This window comes from Saccopteryx bilineata, chromosome 1 (assembly GCF_036850765.1).
Source record: "Saccopteryx bilineata isolate mSacBil1 chromosome 1, mSacBil1_pri_phased_curated, whole genome shotgun sequence".
Lineage (NCBI taxonomy): Eukaryota > Metazoa > Chordata > Mammalia > Chiroptera > Emballonuridae > Saccopteryx > Saccopteryx bilineata.
The window spans coordinates 115,873,105-115,893,633 of NC_089490.1; the positions used below are offsets into that span (position 1 = coordinate 115,873,105).

Consider the following 20,529-nt stretch of genomic DNA (forward strand, 5'->3'; position numbering starts at 1 on the left):
CACACTGCTGGTACTAGTGTACAAACATGACAAAGCCATAACCATTGCCATTAAGGAACTCATAATTTAAGTGTGTGTATGGAGTGTGCATACGGGTGTGTGTGTTGGACCAAAGAGTAAGGTTGGCACAGAGAGGGAGTAGAACAAAATGGAAAATGTATATAGTAAGTGTTGCACTATAAATAAATGAACAAGATGCTACAGAAATAAAATGGGGAAGCACTTCAAGTCCCCATTCAAGTCTTTGCATTTGAATCTTCAAGGCCAACACATGTTTATCACAAAAGAGGAGATGGTGGATAAGGAAACATTCACATACATTTGTACTGGCTGAATATTTTATTGGTATGTGCCAAGACATGACCTTGGGGACAAAGTAGTGAGTGAGTCACAAAAATCCCTGCTGTTTTCTGCTTAAATTCTATCATCAACGTTAAGAAACTTGCCCTAAGAGAGGACCTTTCTTGCTTAGGAAAGATTTTGTATGTACAATTAATCAACAGTTCTAGTTGATAGAGCAGAGATGCCCAAGTGGCTGACTGCCGAAAGACCCTACTAGAATTTCTACTTATAATTTAGTTTTTAGTCTTCTAGTATAAGTACTTTGTCTATGTGTTACAATGTACATGTATGTAATTTAAAAGTCACCTGTATGTTAGGAGTGCAGGCTCAAGTTTTATTAATGTGTTTCATCAAAAATGTTTGGGGACCACTGCTCTAGCGACCTCTGAACTCCTCAAAAAAAAAAAAATTAAATTCAACTATTTTTAAATCCGCCTAACACTCATGTCTGAAACACTAGCAACACAGGAATGTCATAACAGAAGGGCTGGCTGGCGTAATTATTTTTCTTAAGGGTCTTACTTGTAAACAATCCCAGAGGAGCTACCTATATAGTTGTTAATAAAAATTGAAAAAAAAAAAGTTCTTAGAAGTTGTTTGCTGGTTTGAGCCGCCACTGAAAGCACCTCTGTTCAGATACCGACACAGTCCTAAAGGCTGTGTTGCTAGTTATTGCACAGGATCCGCCAGCTAGAGGGTCTGAGCGGAGCAGAACTGCATCGGACAAACTCGGTCGGGGACTAGCAGCGCGGCAAAGCGCAGGTCAGAGCGCGGCAAGAGGGACTTAACTAAAAAGCCTAGAGCGCCCCCAGGCGCCAAAGCAAGCCGGCGCAGGGACAGCATCACGTGCCCTACGGGTGCTGAACTCGCGCCTGCGCGCTGCTGTCCCAAGACGTCACTTCCGGCGGACGCTAGTGTCATTACAATCGTCACGTCCTGCCGGTAGCGGCGTGGATCGTGCGGGTCCTGGTCGCCGGTTCCCCCTCCCCCTTTTTTCCTCCCTCTCTCCCTCTCCCTCCCTCAGCGGCTGTCGGTTGCCCATCGCATACTCCCGGACCCATCCCTAAGCCTTTCCTGACCTCAGTGCCACCGGGTTGGCCTCTTTTTCTCGTGTCCCGGCCCAGCCCCAGTGCCTGGGCGGGGGCCTTGAGGAGCTACAGGCACTGCGGTTGAGAGAAAAGAACCAGACTCCTCTCGGCTCCCGGTCCCGCTCGCTCGTTTCGCCGCCGCCATGGCGATGAGGCAGACTCCGCTCACCTGCTCTGGCCACACGCGGCCTGTGGTTGATCTGGCCTTCAGTGGTATCACGCCGTACGGCTATTTCTTAATCAGTGCGTGCAAAGGTAATCGGGGCCGCTGGTGCGGGTCTCCGGGGGGCTGGGGCTGGGCCGGAAGGGAGTGGAGCCCGCGCGCCGCGTGCCGGGGGTGGGGTGGCTCGTGAGGATGTCAACCTGGGAGCTGAGAGCCAGAGCAGTAGTGTTTGGACCCCCGCACCTGGAGCCTAGAGCAGCTTCTCTGACGTACAAGTATTTCCTCCAACTGAGTCGTCTCATTTTACTTTTATTGCTATTTCTGGAGAAGTGGGACCGAGCACTTGTCAAGACACCCGGCCAGCAAACTGTAAATCCCTTTCAACGGTTTGGGAAATGGAGATACTAGGCCAGACCAAGTAATACCTCACCTTATTTTACAAAGACTCGTCCCTCCCCTTACCTCATTGGATATTCCCTTGTAGCGTTAGCCCCATTTTTCAAATGGACATTGAGATTTTAGGTTAATATGCTTGTCCAAGTTAAGACTCGGTACTAGATTTTGATGCATAGAGTTACTCTTCCCACTGAATTAACAGATGCTTCCCAGAGAGCTTAGTTCTTCAGTTAATTTATTACATTACTTTAGTTAACTTAGACATACATTGTTAACTATGTTCATTTATTTCTGGGTGTTCCTTAGTGACCTCAGTGACTGAGAATAGTTAGATAGCAGTTTTCCACTTTGTTAATGAGCATGATCATTTTCATGTTTGAATCCAAGATTTTAAATAAACTTCTAAATCATGTTTCTTTTAAAATATTTTTAGATGGTAAACCTATGCTACGCCAGGGGGATACAGGAGACTGGATTGGAACTTTTTTGGGTCACAAAGGTGCTGTCTGGGGTGCGACATTGAATAAGGATGCCACCAAAGCAGCCACCGCTGCTGCCGATTTCACAGCGTAAGTATAGCTAACATGGCTGACTTTGAAGGTCTCTGTGGGTTGTGTTCTGAAATAATTAAACTTCATTCTAAATTCATGAAGTGAAATGTATATAGACCACTTGATATTTGTTCTCACCAAAATTCCACCCTGGTCCTGTCTGCTTCTTTCACTTCAGTAGTTCTCAAAAATTTCAGACTTAAGTGATTTATTCTGTGTGTCTGGATTGGGACCCAGAAATCTACGTTATTAACAAGCACTCCAGATAGTGAATGTTGGTGATCTTGTTTACAGATACTCCTCCACAGTGCTTCCTGAGTGCTAGACACCACTCGTTATGACTTTCTAGTGTGATGGTGGCCCTAAATTTTTTGCTGAATCTCACTTTCAGTTTTTGTTAACAGGCTTTAGACATATTTAAAACTTCCAAACTGAATTACTGTTCATTTTCTAAGTTTTTAAAGTTATTGGTTTTTCCTTAACATCCAGATTTCTTTATCTATGTTTCTCCCAGCGAAATGCCTCCTGACTACAATGTTTCTTCTACCACTGCCTTTGTTCAGATCCCTTCATTAGGCTCTTTCCATCTATTCATCTTCCATAATGCTGCCGGCTGTCTTCCTAAAAGCAGATTTCATCATGTCACTTCTCTGTCTAGTAATCTTCCTGTATTTCTTCTGCTATGTCCGTGGTTTATGATCTTGGGTGTACATCAGAATAACTCGAGGAGCATTTAAAATATTCAGATGCAGATGTCCAAGAAATTCTGATTTGGTCTGGAATGGAGTGCCCAGCTTAGTTTTTTTTTTTTTTTTTTTTTTTTTTCTTCCCTAAAGTTGCTCTGAGTGATTCTCATGGGCAGCCTTTAAACCACTGACTTAAATGTTAAATTTCAATTGTTGGCACTTTAAATTTGGCCTCATTCTAGTTCATCAGCATCATCTGACACTGCCACACATATGCCCTGCAGACTGGCTATTACTTGTTGCCAGAATACATTTTACCTTTTTTGATTTTTGGCTTTTGTATATGTTATTAGAGTGACTTGCAATGACCCACTTTCCCTTTGTGGGCATGTATCATATTTTGTATAATTTTGGTATCTAGTTTCTAACTGTGTTTCTGACTTAGACACTTAACTGTTTAATGAAGACAATGTCAAGAGTTATTGTACCTATAATAGACTTAATTAATTAGACTTAATAGTCTGGAGAGTAAAAGTGGTCCTGTTTTTTTAGGACAATTTCACACTGAGGAACAATTTTGCTCTTTTGTTTCAAGCAAATTAACATGCCAAGATTATTAAGAAAAATAAAGGCAGATTGCAGTAGTGGGTACATGAATGCATTTGTTGAAACTAAAAAGACTTCTGTACCACAGAATGAATTTTATTCTGTAAAATAAAAAATAAGTCCAAAAATAAGAAGGATATAACAGTGATTACATGGAATTATATTTGAGATGGTGAGAGATCAGTAAGGAAAGTTATAAATGTTAGTCTGAACTTCTTTCCCTGTGTCTTCAATGAAGTAGACTGCTGTTGTGTCTTTGTGCATAATCACTGTAAGGCTTTATGCTGTGCCTTGTTGTGATTGTGTATAATATTGATAAAATAAGAAACTGCTTGGTTTTATATAAGTTCTTTTAATGTCAAATGCTTCGGGTCAAATGTTGCTTTAGATGTTAACATGCATGAGTATAATGTGACAGATATTCCTTTGATTGTTAATTATGGGAGGTCAAAATAGGAAATAAAAGAAATGGTCAGACAAGGAAGACTTAGGAAGTGCTGGAAGGTGAAGGTGTCTGTTTCTTCTTTTGTGCTCACACCATTCCCTGTGTTAGAACTTCTGGCATCTGTATAGTACTTAATTAATTTATATGTCATTACTTCATGAGGTTGGGAGCCATATCATATATTTTTGGCATCCCTGCTTATTCAGTACCTTATGCTTGTGAGTTAAATAACTTGAGGGAATTCTCTAAAGCAGAAGACCAAAGGATGGATGAATTCTAGATCTTTTTTTTTTTTTTTGTATTTTTCTGAAGTTGGAAACGGGGAGGCAGTCAGACAGACTCCCGCATGCGCCCGACCAGGATCCACCGGCACGCCCACCAGGGGCGATGCTCTGCCCATCTGGGGCTTTACTCTGTTGCAACCAGGGCCATTCTAGCGCCTGAGGCAGAGGCCACAGAGCCATCCTCAGCACCCGGGCCAACTTTGCTCCAATGGAGCCTTGGCTGTGGGAGGGGAAGAGAGAAAGGAGAGGGGGAGGGGTGGAGAAGCAGATGGGTGCTTCTCCTGTGTGCCCTGGCCGGGAATCGAACCCGGGACTCCTGCACGCCAGGCCGACACTCTACCACTGAGCCAACCGGCCAGAGCTGAATTCTAGATCTTGATTTTGCTTCTGGAATGTAACATTGTCATTTGGAATGAATCTCATTGATTTTATACAAGAGGTAGAAAATTAGGATTAATTCGATATTAAAAATATTTGGGAAGTGAATTTTAAAAATGTCATTACTGAAACTAGGTCTCAGTGTAGTGGTGACATGTTAATATTTAGTAAAGTAGTTTTATAAATTTAATATAATTAAGTTATAAATAGAACAGAATTTTAGACACTATGACTAGTAAAGAAGACAGTCTTTTGCATTGCAGTTTTGGAAAGATTCATTTTTTTTTTTTTTCCTTTTTCCATTTTTCTGAAGCTGGAAACAGGGAGAGAGTCAGACAGACTCCCGCATGCGCCCGACCGGGATCCACCCGGCACGCCCACCATGGGGCGACGCTCTGCCCACCAGGGGGCGATGCTCTGCCCATCCTGGGCGTCGCCATGTTGCGACCAGAGCCACTCTAGCGCCTGAGGCAGAGGCCACAGAGCCATCCCCAGCGCCGGGGCCATCTTTGCTCCAGTGGAGCCCTGGCTGCGGGAGGGGAAGAGAGAGACAGAGAGGAAAACGCTGCGGAGGGGTGGAGAAGCAAATGGGCGCTTCTCCTGTGTGCCCTGGCTGGGAATCGAACCCGGGTCCTCCGCACGCTAGGCTGACGCTCTACCGCTGAGCCACCCAGCCAGGGCGGAAAGATTCATTTTTTAACCTCAGTTTCTGTTATCTGACCCTAACATTGTTAATTACTTGAGCAAGATGTTTAATCACCCTCTGCTTGGTTCTTGTTCTGATCTTTAAGATGTGAGCAAAAACTTATTAGGAAGGATGCCTGTCTCTGTATAATGTGTGAAGACTCTCAGTTTGTACATTTGACTAAATTATAATGCCAGTCCTCAAGGAAAGAAGGAAAGGTTATTAGATAGAGATTAGTATTCATGTGATAGTTACTCTAAAAGGGAGCAAGAAAAGGGGGTGGAAAATGGCACTTTAAATACTTAACAGAATCATGAAAATAGTCAGGATTTATCTTGCTGCCACAGGAACAGTTACCTTTGTTTTTAGGTCTCTTACAGAGCATTAATAAGCAAAATCACAAGTTTTAAGATAGGTCTGGATAGGTGTTCAGTGTTGTTTTTTGTGCTTTCTTACTGTTTCAAGTCTGTTTCTATTTGTACAATAGTATTCAAAATGTGAACGTTGGTTTAGACTTGAATTCTGTGCTTAAATTCTAGCTCTATCATTTAAGAGCTCTGTGACCTTGGGAACCTCGTTGACTTAAGTTCATAGGTCTTTTCTGTTGTCAAAATTAGATTGGTTATATGGCTTTTACAGAGAAATTTCTTTTCCTTTAAACTCGTTTAAATATTTTATCAAATGAACTCTAACAGTGGTAGGATGTTAGAAATGATGGAGATTTATAATGCATTTATAATATGTAACATTTCACATCTAAATTATTTGGTACTTAGTCGTCAAAATTACTATTATATTTACTTTGTTTTTAGCAAAGTGTGGGATGCTGTCTCAGGAGATGAATTGATGACCCTGGCTCATAAACACATTGTCAAGTCTGTGGATTTTACGCAGGTATCAAAAAATGGGAGTGTGTTTTTTAAAGAGTTAAATTGCTGTTTGTATATTTGGTTCGGGGGGTGGGTATTTGGGATTTGTACAAATGTTTTTTTTCTTAGTTAATGATATGAGGCTTTTAAAATAGCCTGAAATTCTTGTATCAGTTCTCCATTAACAGCAACACACATTTAAAATGCCCAAATAATGTTTCCCAACTACTTGCAGAAGGGAAAGGATAAATTTGAATTCACTGAAGAACTACTCAGTAGGATGGGGTGCTGGATCAGGGCGGATTAAGGGAATTTATGTGGTAGGTGGTGAAACACATTTGGACTAGGAAGTTTAAAGGGCTTTGGCATTATGAAAAATGCTCTATAATGTCTTCTCGGAAGTAATTGGCATGTGTTGTACAGCGGTCCCTCGTCTATCCTGGGGTTAGGTTCCAGAACCCCCAAAATAGGTGAAGATCCACGAAGCACAACCTTATATTTATTTTATTATTTATATATATTTTAAGGCTTTATAAACACTCCCCACACTTATAAACCTTTCCCACACTGCTATTAACCTTTCCCACAGTCTTATAAATACTTCCTATGCTCTTAAACACTTTGTAAATAATTAAGATAATAAATATATAAAAATACCTATATAACGCAAAATCCCACGATATAGCTAAAAATTTGCAATACAAAATTAGATATATTCAATTTAAAAATCCACAATACAGTGAGTCCACAAAAAGCACGATATGGCTAGCAATGACTGTATCTCCTTGTGACACCTGTGAGCTTTGTTTGGGTTTTGTTTGGTGCTGAAGATGTTTGAAAGAGAGAGAACCATTAAAATGGCTAATCTAGTAACATTTTACTTGTTTATGTTCTCAGGATAGTAATTACTTGTTAACTGCGGGACAGGATAAACTGTTACGCATATATGACTTGAACAAACCTGAAGCAGGTAAGCATAATTTATACATGTTTGTGGTTTTATTTCATTTTAATTTAAATGACTTTTTCTGGTTTTTAAATTTATGTTCATGTTCAGTACTCAGATACGGAAAAAAATGAAAATATAAGTCATTATCTGGTATTAATCGCTGTTAATATCTTTAATTTTGCTTATATTCTTTTTTCTGTGCAGATATATTTTTGAATATTGACTTACTTACTATATTGTGCTTGTATAGCCTTCTTACAGTTTAAAAATTTGTACTGATAAAATTTTAAAGTGATACTGAATTTTAAAAGGTTTACAACAATGTTACTATCTTTTGGTAAGAAAGTTATCTATAAAAAATGAGAAGGCCTGACCTGTGGTGGCACAGTGGATAAAGCATCGACCTGGAAATGCTGAGGTCGCTGGTTCGAAACCCTGGGCTTGCCTGGTCAAGGCACATATGGGAGTTGATGCTTCCAGCTCCTCCCCCCTTCTCTCTCTCTGTCTCTCTCTCCTCTGTCTTTCTCCTCTCTAAAAATGAATAAATAAAAAAAATAAAAATAAAAATTAAAAAAAAAAAATGAGAAGGGTGAGAATTCTCCGTGTGTACATATATTGTTATTGTTTATATTTTTGAACCATGTGAGTGTACTGTTATTCAGAAGAATTTTTAAAATATGCAGTTAATAATTTTTTCATATATTTAAATATATAGTTTTTTAGTGACTATATGGTTCTTTATCCCTATGAATAAGTGAATTAACCAATCTTATAGCCTATTTAAGCTGTTTGCAAATTTTAAATGTAAGCAGTGATATGCTTAACATACTTTTAGTTGTACATATTTACACAGTTGTTTCTGTAAGATTGCATAGAAACAGAATTGTGGCTTGGATGAGGGGTCCAGGATTAGCGATAGTACTAGGAACAGCTCAGGCTTTCTTGTTCCTTGGCCCGTATTCTTATTAAATTATGCTGTATTACTTATTCTTTTACTTTATTGTGATGCAGTAATGCTTTTGAAAGCAGAAAAGTAGCCTGGAGGGAGGGATGTATTTACTTTGCTACATATAACATCATAGTTCTTGGGTTTTTTGCTCATGCAGAAAAATTTTTGTTTCAATATAGAAAAATTAAATATATTCTATGTAAACTAGTTTGAATTGTTCTGGGCTTTATAAAGTTGCAGTCCAATTTAAAATATGGGTTTTTTTACTTATTGTTCCAATATTACTCAGTTTTAGAGATCATATATTAAATGTATTTTAAATTGTTTCATCTTAAGAACCTAAGGAAATCAGTGGTCATACCTCTGGCATTAAAAAGGCTCTGTGGTGCAGTGAAGACAAACAGATTCTTTCAGCTGATGATAAAACTGTTCAGTAAGTAATTTTTCTTCAATAATTTAAAGTTGAAAAAATGTGACCTTAGAGCTTATATTTTAAATCTTTTTTTTAACTATTATGTAGGAAGAATTGTCTCTGAACATGAAAACCTCAGCAGCGCATGGGTCACATTTCTCTGGAGGTGTCCATTTGCTATTGTAAACAGTGGAATTCACAAAACACTTAATTAAAACTACTAACATCTTTTTTTTTTTTTTCATTTTTCTGAAGCTGGAAACAGGGAGAGACAGACAGACTCCCGCATGCGCCCGACCGGGATCCACCCGGCACGCCCACCATGGGGGGGCGCTCTGCCCACCAGGGGGCAATGCTCTGCCCATCCTGGGCGTCGCCATGTTGCGACTAGAGCCACTCTAGCGCCTGAGGCAGAGGCCACAGAGCCATCCCCAGCGCCGGGGCCATCTTTGCTCCAATGGAGCCTTGGCTGCGGGAGGGGAAGAGAGAGACAGAGAGGAAGGAAAGGGGGTGGAGAAGCAAATGGGCGCTTCTCCTGTGTGCCCTGGCTGGGAATCGAACCCGGGTCCTCCGCACGCTAGGCCGACGCTCTACCGCTGAGCCAACCGGCCAGGGCTAAAACTACTAACATCTTTATAGACAGGTGCTCTTAACCTGGGTCAGGAATAGGTTGGCTATAGGGATCCATGAAACCCCTGATGTCATTTTCTGTGACATAGTCATCAGGTTCACAAAAATGTAGGAGCCATTATTAGAGCACCACTGAAGTTAACTAAATTAAGACCAGAAAGTCTTACGATGTGAAGAGAAACAAGAGTATAAGACCAGAAAGTCTTGATGGTGTATTTTGCTGAATTGCTTGGGAAGTGTATTTAACTACTAAAGTTGACTTCATCAATAAACTACCAAATAATTTGGCCTTGTACTCTGTGTATCATCTGTACTTTATGAGTTGGGATGGAGACTGTTTTACAATTGTGATTATTGGTTAATCTGCAGATGTAATTAGGATTTAAGCTTTTTTCTTAAATAAGTAAATACCACCATATTTTTCCTCTTTTTGTTTTTTGCAGCCTTTGGGATCATGCTACAATGACAGAAGTGAAATCTCTAAATTTTAATATGTCTGTTAGCAGTATGGAATATATTCCTGAGGGAGAGATCCTGGTAATAACTTACGGACGATCTATTGCTTTTCATAGTGCAGTAAGGTATGTCTAAGAAATACCTTCATTTTCTTTTTTGACAACAAAGGATAACTTAAAGTACTTACAAATTAGAAGACGTCTATGAAAAGGTGCATAACTCTTTAAAAGGCAAATTTTGACCTATACTATATAACAGTGATTTTTAGCTTTTTCATCTCATGGCACAAATAAATTACTAAAATTCTATGGCACACTAAAATAATATATATTTTTTGCCAATCTGATAAAAAAGAAATAGGTGTAATTTTAATTCATTCATATCAGATGGCCTATTGTTGTGTTGACTGTTTTTTTATTTTATAAGCTAAGGGAAAAGAGGTCAGTGCCCCTTACTAAATAGTCAGGTATTGCATGTTCAACTTTTTTTTTTTTTTTTAGGTGAGAGGAGGGGAAATAGTGAGGCAGACCCTTGCATGTGCCCTGAATGGGATCTACCTGGCAACCCCATCATGGGCCGATGCTTGAGTACCGAGCTATTTTTTAGTGCCTGAACTGATGCTCTCCAGCAAAGCTATCCTCAGCACCTGGGGCCATGCTCGAACCAATCAAGCCACTGGCTATGAGAGGGAAAGGGGGAGAGAAGGTTGGGAGTGGGGAGAGGAGAAGCAGATGATTGCCTCTCCGGTGTGCCCTCACTGGGAATTGAACCTGGGACATCTTCCATGCACTGGAGCAATGCTCTATCCACTGAGCAATCAGCCAGGACTAAAATTTAACAACTTTTAAAAAAGTTTTAATTGAATTTACCGTATTTTCCCATGTATAGGATGCGCCTTAATATTGGGGTCTGAAATTTGAAAAAAAATGTATTACATACAGTTATTGAACTCAAGTTTTATTCATCATAAAATTCATACAATTCCTCAAGTGGGAAATGCAAGTAAAAAAAAAAATCTGCAACCACTGTATGAAGTGCACCCAATTTTTAGACCTCAAATATTTTGAAAACTGGTGTGTCTTACACTGGGGAAATACTGTAGTTAGGTGGCATTGGTTAATAGAATTATACAGGATTCGGGTACAATATTCTACAGTGCATCTTCTGTATATAACATTGTGTGTTCACCCCCCAAGTCAAGTCTCCCTCCATCGCCGTCTATTCCTCTACGTTCTGCCATCTCACCCCACCTTCCTTTCTCTCCTGCAGTCCCCACACTATTGTCTGTATCAATACAGTTTTTTTCCTTTCTCTAATCCCTTCACTTTTTCTCCTGGCCCCCTAACCTCTATTCCCTCTGATAGCTGTCAGTCTGTTCTCTGTATCTGAGTTTCTTTCTATTTTGTTTGGTGGTATATTTTGTTTTTTGGATTCCACATATGAGTGCAGTCATATGGTACTTGTCTTTCTCTGACTGTCTTATTTTACTTAGCATAAACAACCTTAATTTTTGTGGCTATAAATATAGTAAATGTTCTTGTTGAAAATTTAGAAAATATAATTTAAAAATGTACTCACAATGCTATAATTATAGATTCCAGAGTGTTAATCATAGCTATATTTTCTACCAGTCTTTTTTTTTTCTTTGTTCTTTATGTATGTGCATTTCAGGGGTTTCCCACCGTTGGTGATGGGAACCCTAATGAATATAATTTTTATTTTGAAATATTCTTAGCCATTAAAAATTCTTTGAAAGCATTTTTACTCAGTATGTTGCAATATAGGTTTTACTAAATTATGTGTCAGTTTCCCTACTTTAGCACTGCAGTGAATATTATGGCGCATCTCTGAAGGTTTCCTTACAATAGAACTGTATAAGTACAGTTCCAAGGGTAGCAACATGCTTAACATTCTTAGTATACATGTTACTTAATTGATTTCCATAGAATACTACATTCTGCTTTGGTCAGCAGCCCTAAACTTTTGTCTAAAACGGCTACTTGCAGTGAATAACAGAAGGAGAGAAAAGGTAGTTAAACTGGACGAAAGCAATTAGAATGTAAAGGAGTTGATATACTCACACAGTGAATTGATAGAATACTGTTTCACAGAGTCATTAAATTGCACAGCTGTGTTAATTGGTCACTCCTGGATCTGTACAATGTGTGGTCCTACTGTAGACTATCTCCTCAAGCTGCATTTTGGCGGCAGAGGTTTGCTGGCCTATTGAATATTCTCACATTTGAGCTGGAAAGTTCTATTCAGTGGTCTCTTAGAAGTCAGGACTAACTCTGGTTTTCACACTTTGTAGTGTGTGGCGATGGGAATAGGATGGCGGCATTTAGGAGCTGCTATGTGCTGTTTTGTGTTGGAGGCGTTTCAGGATTTTTAAGGTTGGACTGGAAAAGAGCTAGTGTCCAAACTCATTGATATTCAGGTGAAGCTGATGTTATGCATTGATTTTTTTTTTTTTTTTTACAGAGACAGAGAGTCAGAGAGAGGGATAGACAGGGACAGACACAGGAACGAAGAGAGATGAGAAGCATCAATCATCAGTTTTTTGTGACTCTTTAGTTCATTGATTGCTTTCTCATATGTGCCTTGACCGTGGGCCTTCAGCAGACCGAGTAAACCCTTGCTCGAGCCAGTGACCTTGGGTCCAAGCTGGTGAGCTTTGCTCAAACCAGATGAGCCCGCACTCAAGCTGGTGACCTCGGGGTCTCGAACCTGGGTCCTCCTCATCCCAGTCTGACACTCTATCCACTGTGCCACCGCCTGGTCAGGCTGCATTGATTTTGTAATCTTAAATTTAGTTACTCTTTTAGTGACTGATAGTAAAAACTGAGTCAGTTTTAGCAGTTTTTTATTTTATGGGATTGAAGGTTTATCACTTGCAGAAGTTTTATAAATTCTCAGCAATTGTGAATAATGTGTAAATAATTCTGTAATATGATTATCTATTATAAAACCTTTTTCTGTTTACAAGATAACATGTGTTTACCATGGAAAAATCAAACAATACAGAATTAAATTATTTTCAAAGCAAAGCATCCCCACTATATTAGCCGTCTGCCTTAATTAGCCAGCACACACATTTCCAGGAAGACATCCACTGCACAGAATGACTATCCCTCTATCGAAATGAGTTTGTATTCTGGGATGAACTCAAATTGGGCATAGTATCAGTTTGAACTTTTTTTTTTAGAAAATTAAATTTAATGGGGTGACATTGATCACTAATGAACTTTATTTGCTAATATTTAGAGGGGGTTTTTTTGTTTGTTTTTAACATCACTGTATTTGACTAAGTGAACGTTGACTTGTTCCTTGAGTTTCATAATTTAGAACCAGTTAAATGTAACTATTTTCTTGTATTACTTATGGAATATTGAAAATTTGTAAGTGTTTATTATTAAAATATTTTTGTAGTTTGGATCCAATTAAGTCCTTTGAAGCTCCTGCAACCATCAACTCTGCATCTCTTCATCCTGAGAAAGAATTTCTTGTTGCAGGTGGTGAAGATTTTAAACTTTATAAGTATGATTATAACAGTGGAGAAGAATTAGGTGAGTTGTCCTTTTTTTCTTCCCTTAAAAAAGGATGTAGTTACCTTTCCCAACTGTTAGGTTCAGTAATTAAGACCTCAGCAAATTTTTCAGCTAACTAAAGCTTGTAGCTTCCAAGTGAAAAAGTAAAGGATTTTTATCCATTTTGGGTAGAAATGTTTATAGAACTATAATCAAAGTATGCTGAACTCAACTTACCTTTTCCTTTTAACTTGAGTTTATTGTATTCTGACATTCTGTACAGTAGTGCACTATATTTATTGGGGGAGATTAATCTTATGTCACAGTTATATTAAACAGAAGCTAGGAGACTTGTTCTCTCTGAAGTATAGTGCCGGTAAGGAGTGTGTCTACCTAGCTCCCCTTCTCTTTGCCAGCATAGGAATCCTTAAGGCTCTGTGGTGAATGGTGCGGGGGAGAACAGCTTAGAGCTATTGTGGGGATACCCTAAGGATCTGAATCAGAGGGGGGATTGGTTTTTATTTTATTTTATTATGTTTTTTAGTTTTGATAATAGTCCTTAATAAAGGAAAAGGAAAGGCATGTAGGATTAATTTGAAGTTAATGCTCATCTTAACTTTTTGTTTATCTGATGGACTTGGTATTTCATAGTATGATTCTCACTATGTATGTTAGCCTTCCCAAATAGTTTTTGCTTTTTGAACTAGTGTATTTTGTTCTTATACTTTGTGTCTGTAAGCTGCCACTTTATTTTTAGCTATCCTGATTTATATGCTGGTGGACTTGGGTTGGATAAGTGGAACCTTGGTGAATGAACTATACAGAATCTATTTTAATTGTTTACTGTTCACCCTTTATTGCTTGAATATAAGTTGCTTTTAAGGAAGAGTTCCTTTTTTAAAATTTTTACTTAGTGTCAGTTTTCAAAGTTTTCCGAGACGGGGGAAGATGGTGCTTGAGAGTCCCTGAGTTGAATAGTTATGGAGACAGTTGCAACATTGGTCCAGTAAAAAGCTTTGAAAACTGATAAAGTTATGAGGCATTAGAAAGTAAACAAGAAAAGTTCATGAAAAAGGATATGACTTAAACAGACCACCATGACCACTACTTATGTGTACATTTTCTCATTAAATTTCATAAATTATATAAGGATCAATATTGATCCTGTCTCAATGATAGTGATGGAATGACTAGTGGACCCTAGATACAGTCTGGTAAGAATTTGAGTCAAAGTGTAAAAGAGCTCCATCTAGTGGCCTTCTTTGGTCATAATTAAGAATTGGTTCCTTGTTAAATTGGCTGTGAGTTTACATCAGTGATAAGACAACCTTTTTATACCTACCACCCACTTTTGTATCTCTGTCAGTAGTAAAATTTTCTAACCTCCCACTGGTTCCACAGTAATGGTGATTTATAAAGTAGGGAAGTAACTTTACTTTATAAAATTTATAAAGCAGAGTTACAGCAAGTTAAAGCATATAATAGTAATTACTTACCAAGTACTTTATATCAGATTTTGCTAAGTTTGGCAGAATAAATCTTTATAAAACAACTTACTATAGTTAAATCTATCTTTTTATTTATACTTTGGTTGCTCTGCTACTGCCCACCATGAAAGCTGGAATGCCCACTAGTGAGCGGTAGGGACCAGATTGACTACCACTGGTTTAGAGTATAGACTTTGGGATTGAACTGACAGATTTTACATATACTCTCTGTAGAAGTTAGGGGGAGGTTTAAATTTATTCCCTTTTTTCATCTTTATTGTGATATGAAGCTTTATTTATTTTTTCTTACTTTAGAGAGAGAGAGAATCTGAAACCAGAATGTGTACTAGAATTGGAAAGGGATAATTTAGGAATAAATGGTAGGCATGATGCCACGTGGTGATGAAAAGTATTTTATTTTTAATTAGATATAGTTTTTTGTATTTGTCCTTATGACTTTTGCACCATCCTAGTAATAGAGATACTACTTTCTTTAATGTATCAATACCTAGCCTAATAATTATTAAATTCTCTAATAGCCCTTCTCCTCTTTCAGAATCCTACAAAGGACATTTTGGTCCTATTCACTGCGTGAGGTTTAGTCCTGATGGAGAACTCTATGCCAGTGGTTCTGAAGATGGAACTTTGAGACTATGGCAAACTGTGGTAGGGAAAACATACGGCCTTTGGAAATGTGTACTTCCTGGTAAGAATTTTTATTCAAAGTTATCAAATTAAACTAATTTTATATCACTTTTCATCAATTTTATTTCAGTCTCCTTTAGATTTTAAATTATATAATATGGTTTACAGAAAGCAAAGCCTATCATTATAAATTGGCTGTGTTCTTTTGTTAGTTTAAATTTTTTTGTGGTATAATCTATTCTATTTCTGAGCTTTTACACTGAGAGATTTGGTGAATGGAATGGACCTAATTCAAAATTTGTTAAGAGAGCTGGCCTGACCTGTGGTGGCGCAGTGGATAAAGCATCGACCTGGAATGCTGAGGTTGCCGGTTTGAAACCCTGCACTTGTCTGGTCAAGGCACATATGGGAGTTGATGCTTTCTGCTCCTCCCCCCTTTCTCTCTCTCTCTCTCTCTCTCTCTCTCTCTAAAATGAATAAATAAATAAAAAAATTTTAAAAAATTTGTTTAGAGAGCAATATAAATAATTTATAAGTAACTATATTTAACCTTTGAGTAGATAACTTTCTGATTCTTACTAATATGGTAGACTAGTTTTTTCTTTTTTTTTTTTTTTTTACACAGGAACAGAGAGAGATTCAGAGAGACTGATAGATAGGGACAGACAGACAGGAACGGAGAGAGATGAGAAGCATCAATCATCAGTTTTTTTTGTTTTTTTTTTTTTTTATTTATTTATTTTTATTTTTTACAGAGACAGAGAGTGAGTCAGAGAGGGATAGACAGGGACAGACAGGAATGGAGAGAGATGAGAAGCATCAATCATCAGTCCTTCATTGCGCGTTGCAACACCTTAGTTGTTCATTGATTGCTCTCTCACATGTGCCTTGACCGCGGGCCCTCAGCAGACCAAGCAACCCCTTGCTGGAGCCAGCGACCTTGGGTTCAAGCTGGTGGGCTTTCCCCTCAAACCAGATGAACCTGCACTCATGCTGGTGACCACAGGGTCTCGAACCCAGGTCCTCCGCATCCCAGTCCGACGCTCCATCCACTGCGCCACCACCTGATCAGGCAATCATCAGTTTTTTGTTGCGACATCTTAGTTGTTCATTGATTGCTTTCTCATATGCCCTGACTGCGGGCCTTCAGCAGACCAAGTAACCCCTTGCTCGAACCAGTGATCTCGAGTCCAAGCTAGTGAGCTTTTTTTTTGCTCAAGCCAGATGAGCCTGCACTCAAGCTGGCTCAAGGTCTCGAACCTGGGTCCTTCCACATCCCAGTCCGACGCTCTATCCATTGCGCCACTGCCTGGTCAGACAGATAGACTAGTTTTTAATAAAAGTACTTAGTTATTGGTCCCAACATAGTTGTATGAGCCTAAAAGTAATTTTTGAGGGAAGATAATACTATTATAATTACTAAAAAAGGAGTGGCTTCTTTTATATTTTATATATGATTGCTTGGAATAGTCTTGGCTTACTTTTCTTGCTTATCAAGTTCTTTCTTTTTATTATTAGTAATATTGTAATTAACGTCATCATTAATGCTTTTCTTTTCATAGAAGAAGATAGTGGTGAGCTGGCAAAGCCAAAGATCAGTTTTCCAGAGACAACAGAAGAGGAACTAGGTAAATACTAATGAATTAACTTTTGTAGAATCTTAGGGAACTTAGAATTGAAGTGTTATGTGAGGTTTACTCATTGACAAGGGAAATTTATTAAATATGAACATACTTAAAATATGGACAATTTAAATATGTATTGATATATGCATGTTTATAAAAATATTTAAATACCTACTGCATACTAGTAAGCACAGGGATATATTATGGACATGACTAATGATGGTAACTCTTATTTTTATTTTATTTTTTCTAGAAAGAGACAGACAAGAAGGGAGAGAGATGAGAAGCAACAAGTCATAGTTGTATCATTTTAGTTGTTCATTGATTGCTTCTCCTACGTGCCTTGATGGTGGGGGGATTATATCAGTGATCCTATACTCAAGCCAGTGACCTCAGGGTTTTGAACTTGGGTCGTCATCGTCCCTATTCACACTGTGCCACCACCAGTCGGGCTTTGGTTACGCTTACTGAACTTAGAGTCTAATTTAGGAGGCAGGTGCTAACATAAATAAATTGATAAGATTATAATTGTTATTTAACATTGATGAAGTGCCTATTATATACTATAAGTGCTCTTTCTGAAAGCTAGAATTACAAATTGTATATGCCCTGATTGTATATTATTTGAAGTTCAAATAAATAAAGGAGGAGTCATCTTTCAAAGATATGATGGAGTGCTTGGAGATTTAGCTGAGGAGGGGCAACCTTGGGAGGCTAAGTTACAGTGTAAGAGTTCATGGGTAAAACACGTGAACTTTCTTCATTTTCCATGTTATTAGTCTAGTCTTTAATGGCATGTGCATGTACTCTTGAGCTTCCCTACACCAGAACACTTAAAACAAACAAAAAACCCACTTTATTTCTTTATTACACAGAAATGTAGATTTGGTTCTTTTATAAAGGTGACTGATGTGGTTTACTTATTTATTTTTTTGTAGAAGAAATTGCTTCAGAGAACTCAGATTCTATCTACAGTTCAACTCCTGAAGTGAAGGCCTGAGTATCATACATAAGCCACAAAGAGTATACAACTTATGGACTGAAAAAGCAAGCAGAGAAAAGTATCAGCCTTCCAGAATTGGTCTCTGTGTAAGACAAACATGGAGCAGTAACTGTTGAGGAATAAGAATTAGCTCCTGTACTGGAACTAACCAACCTGGTCAACCGTAAGTGAGAATGAGAGAGTCAGATGAAGGCAGGTGCAGTTGTGTTCTTGCAGGTACGGTGGCATGTTGTCTGTAACGAATTATGTGCAAGCCAACATCTGTTTTCTCCTACTACAATTAGATTTTCTGTAGCTGTTTGTTATTATGAAGAAGAAAAATATATTGGCCTATTTTTCTTACTTTTCCCTTAAAGCAGAAAGCTTCTTTTTTTTTTTGCTTTCATTGTAAAGAGGGTATATGTGACAAAGTAACTAGTTTGTTTTCTCCTTCATTGTACGCTGCTTCTGAACATCTAATTGTTTTTAGTTGTCTAAATAAATTGTCTCTAAAACAAAACAATGTTTGTTTCTTGGGAAAAATTGAATTGAGTTTTATAAATGGGCATCACTTATACCATAACTGTATGAAAACAGTCTGATTAAAGAACCTATAATAAGCATTATTTCCTAATTTTGAAATTGAATTAGGATAGAAATGCTTGACCTGCCTTCAAAAACCTTGAGAATAATGACTTATTTAAATGACACATTGTAATTATTAGGAAAAAAATTCAGAATTAGCTGAAAGATAGGAAAATAACTCATATCTCACCACCCCAAAAATGTATTAAAACTCGGTGAACATTAATACACATTAGTGCATCCTGTGTGCATATAGACATAGAAAAAATTTGATCAAAATGAGGTCATGTAGACACGCCCTGTTTATTTACTTTATCCTTGAAGTTCGGATCGGCATTCAAAAAGCATTGTTACCAACTGTCCAATGAAGTAAATCAACTGAGTTTAGACTTGCATTTCTCTTTTAAAATATGAAGGGGGTATTAAATCTAGTGCTTGGAAATACTTTTATTTTTAAGTGAGAGGCAGGTAGGCAGAGACACTCCCGCATGTGCTCCGACCCAGCAAGCCCCTACCAGGTGACACTCTGCCCGGAAATATATCTTTAGTAGGTACCTTATGTTTTACACCTGGATATTTTTGAACACAAACTGATTCTTAATGGTTACCATATATATTACCTGTTCTCTTACACTAGGGGGCTTTCTGAGGAAGAATTACCGGAACAAGAATATTCTCAGGAGGTTTGGTTTTCTTGCCTACAGAAATTCACAATTTTCAGTGTGACATATAGTGTCCCTGAACTATATGGCCCTGGCTGGATAGTAGGGTTAGTTAGGGCATAATCTTTTTTTTAATCTTATTTTTATTAATTTTAATGCAGTGACATTGATAAATCAGGGTACATATGTTCCGAGAAAACATCTCCAGATTATTTTGACACTTGATTATGTTACATACCCCTCACCCAAAGTCAAATTGTCTTCTGTCACCTTCTTTCTGGTTTTGTTTGTGCCCCTCCCCTCCCCTCCCCCCACCCCCTCTCTCCTTCCTCGCCCCTCCCCACCACCCCACCTCCTGTTACCATCACATTATTGTCCATGTCTTTGAGTCTCATTTTTATATCCCATCTATGTATGGGTTCATATAGTTCTTAGTTTTTTCTGATTTACTTATTTCACGCCATATAATGTTATCAAGGTCTATCCATGTTATTGTAAATGATCCAATGTCATCATGTGTTATTTTTTCTGAAGTTGGAAAAGGGGAGGCAATCAGACTCCCGTATGCGCCCAACTGGGGTCAACCTGGCACGCCCACCAGGGGGTGATGCTCTGCCCATCTGGGGCGTTGCTCTGTTGCAACCAGAGCCATTCTATCGCCTGAGGCACAGGCCACAGAGCCATCCTCAGCGCCCAGGCCAACTTTGCTCCAATGGAGCCTTGGCTGTGGGAGGGGAAGAGAGAGACAGAGAGGAAGCATCTATATTCATCAGGGATATTGGCCTGTAATTTTCTTTCTTTGTGTTGTCTTGGCCTGGTTTTGGAATCAGAATTATGCTCGCCTCATAAAAGCAGCTTGAAAGTCTTCCTTCCTCTTGAATTTTTTGAAATAGTTTGAGAAGGATAGGAGTTAGATCTTTTTTGAATATTTGGTAGAATTCACTTGTGAAGCCATCAGGCCCAGGACTTTTCTTTGTTGGGAGTTTTTTGATAACTGTTTTGATCTCATTTGGTATAATCGGTCTGCTTAGGTTTTCTGATACTTCCAGATTGATTTTTGGAAGATTGTATGTTTCAAAGAATTTGTCCATTTCATCTAGGTTGTCTAGTTTTTTGGCATACAGTTC

General features: G+C 38.4%; 1 protein-coding gene across 1 annotated transcript; it reads left to right on the forward strand.

Moving 5' to 3' along the window:
- The first annotated feature begins 1,261 nt into the window (after positions 1-1,261).
- Positions 1,262-18,678, forward strand: STRAP (serine/threonine kinase receptor associated protein). The gene is made up of 10 exons (XM_066264550.1): positions 1,262-1,685; positions 2,423-2,558; positions 6,437-6,518; positions 7,391-7,463; positions 8,728-8,824; positions 9,877-10,014; positions 13,319-13,455; positions 15,460-15,609; positions 17,111-17,176; positions 18,112-18,678. The coding sequence occupies exons 1-10, from the start codon at positions 1,574-1,576 to the stop codon at positions 18,171-18,173; spliced, it is 1,053 nt and encodes a 350-aa protein (XP_066120647.1). The 5' UTR covers positions 1,262-1,573; the 3' UTR covers positions 18,174-18,678.
- The last annotated feature ends 1,851 nt before the right edge of the window (positions 18,679-20,529 follow it).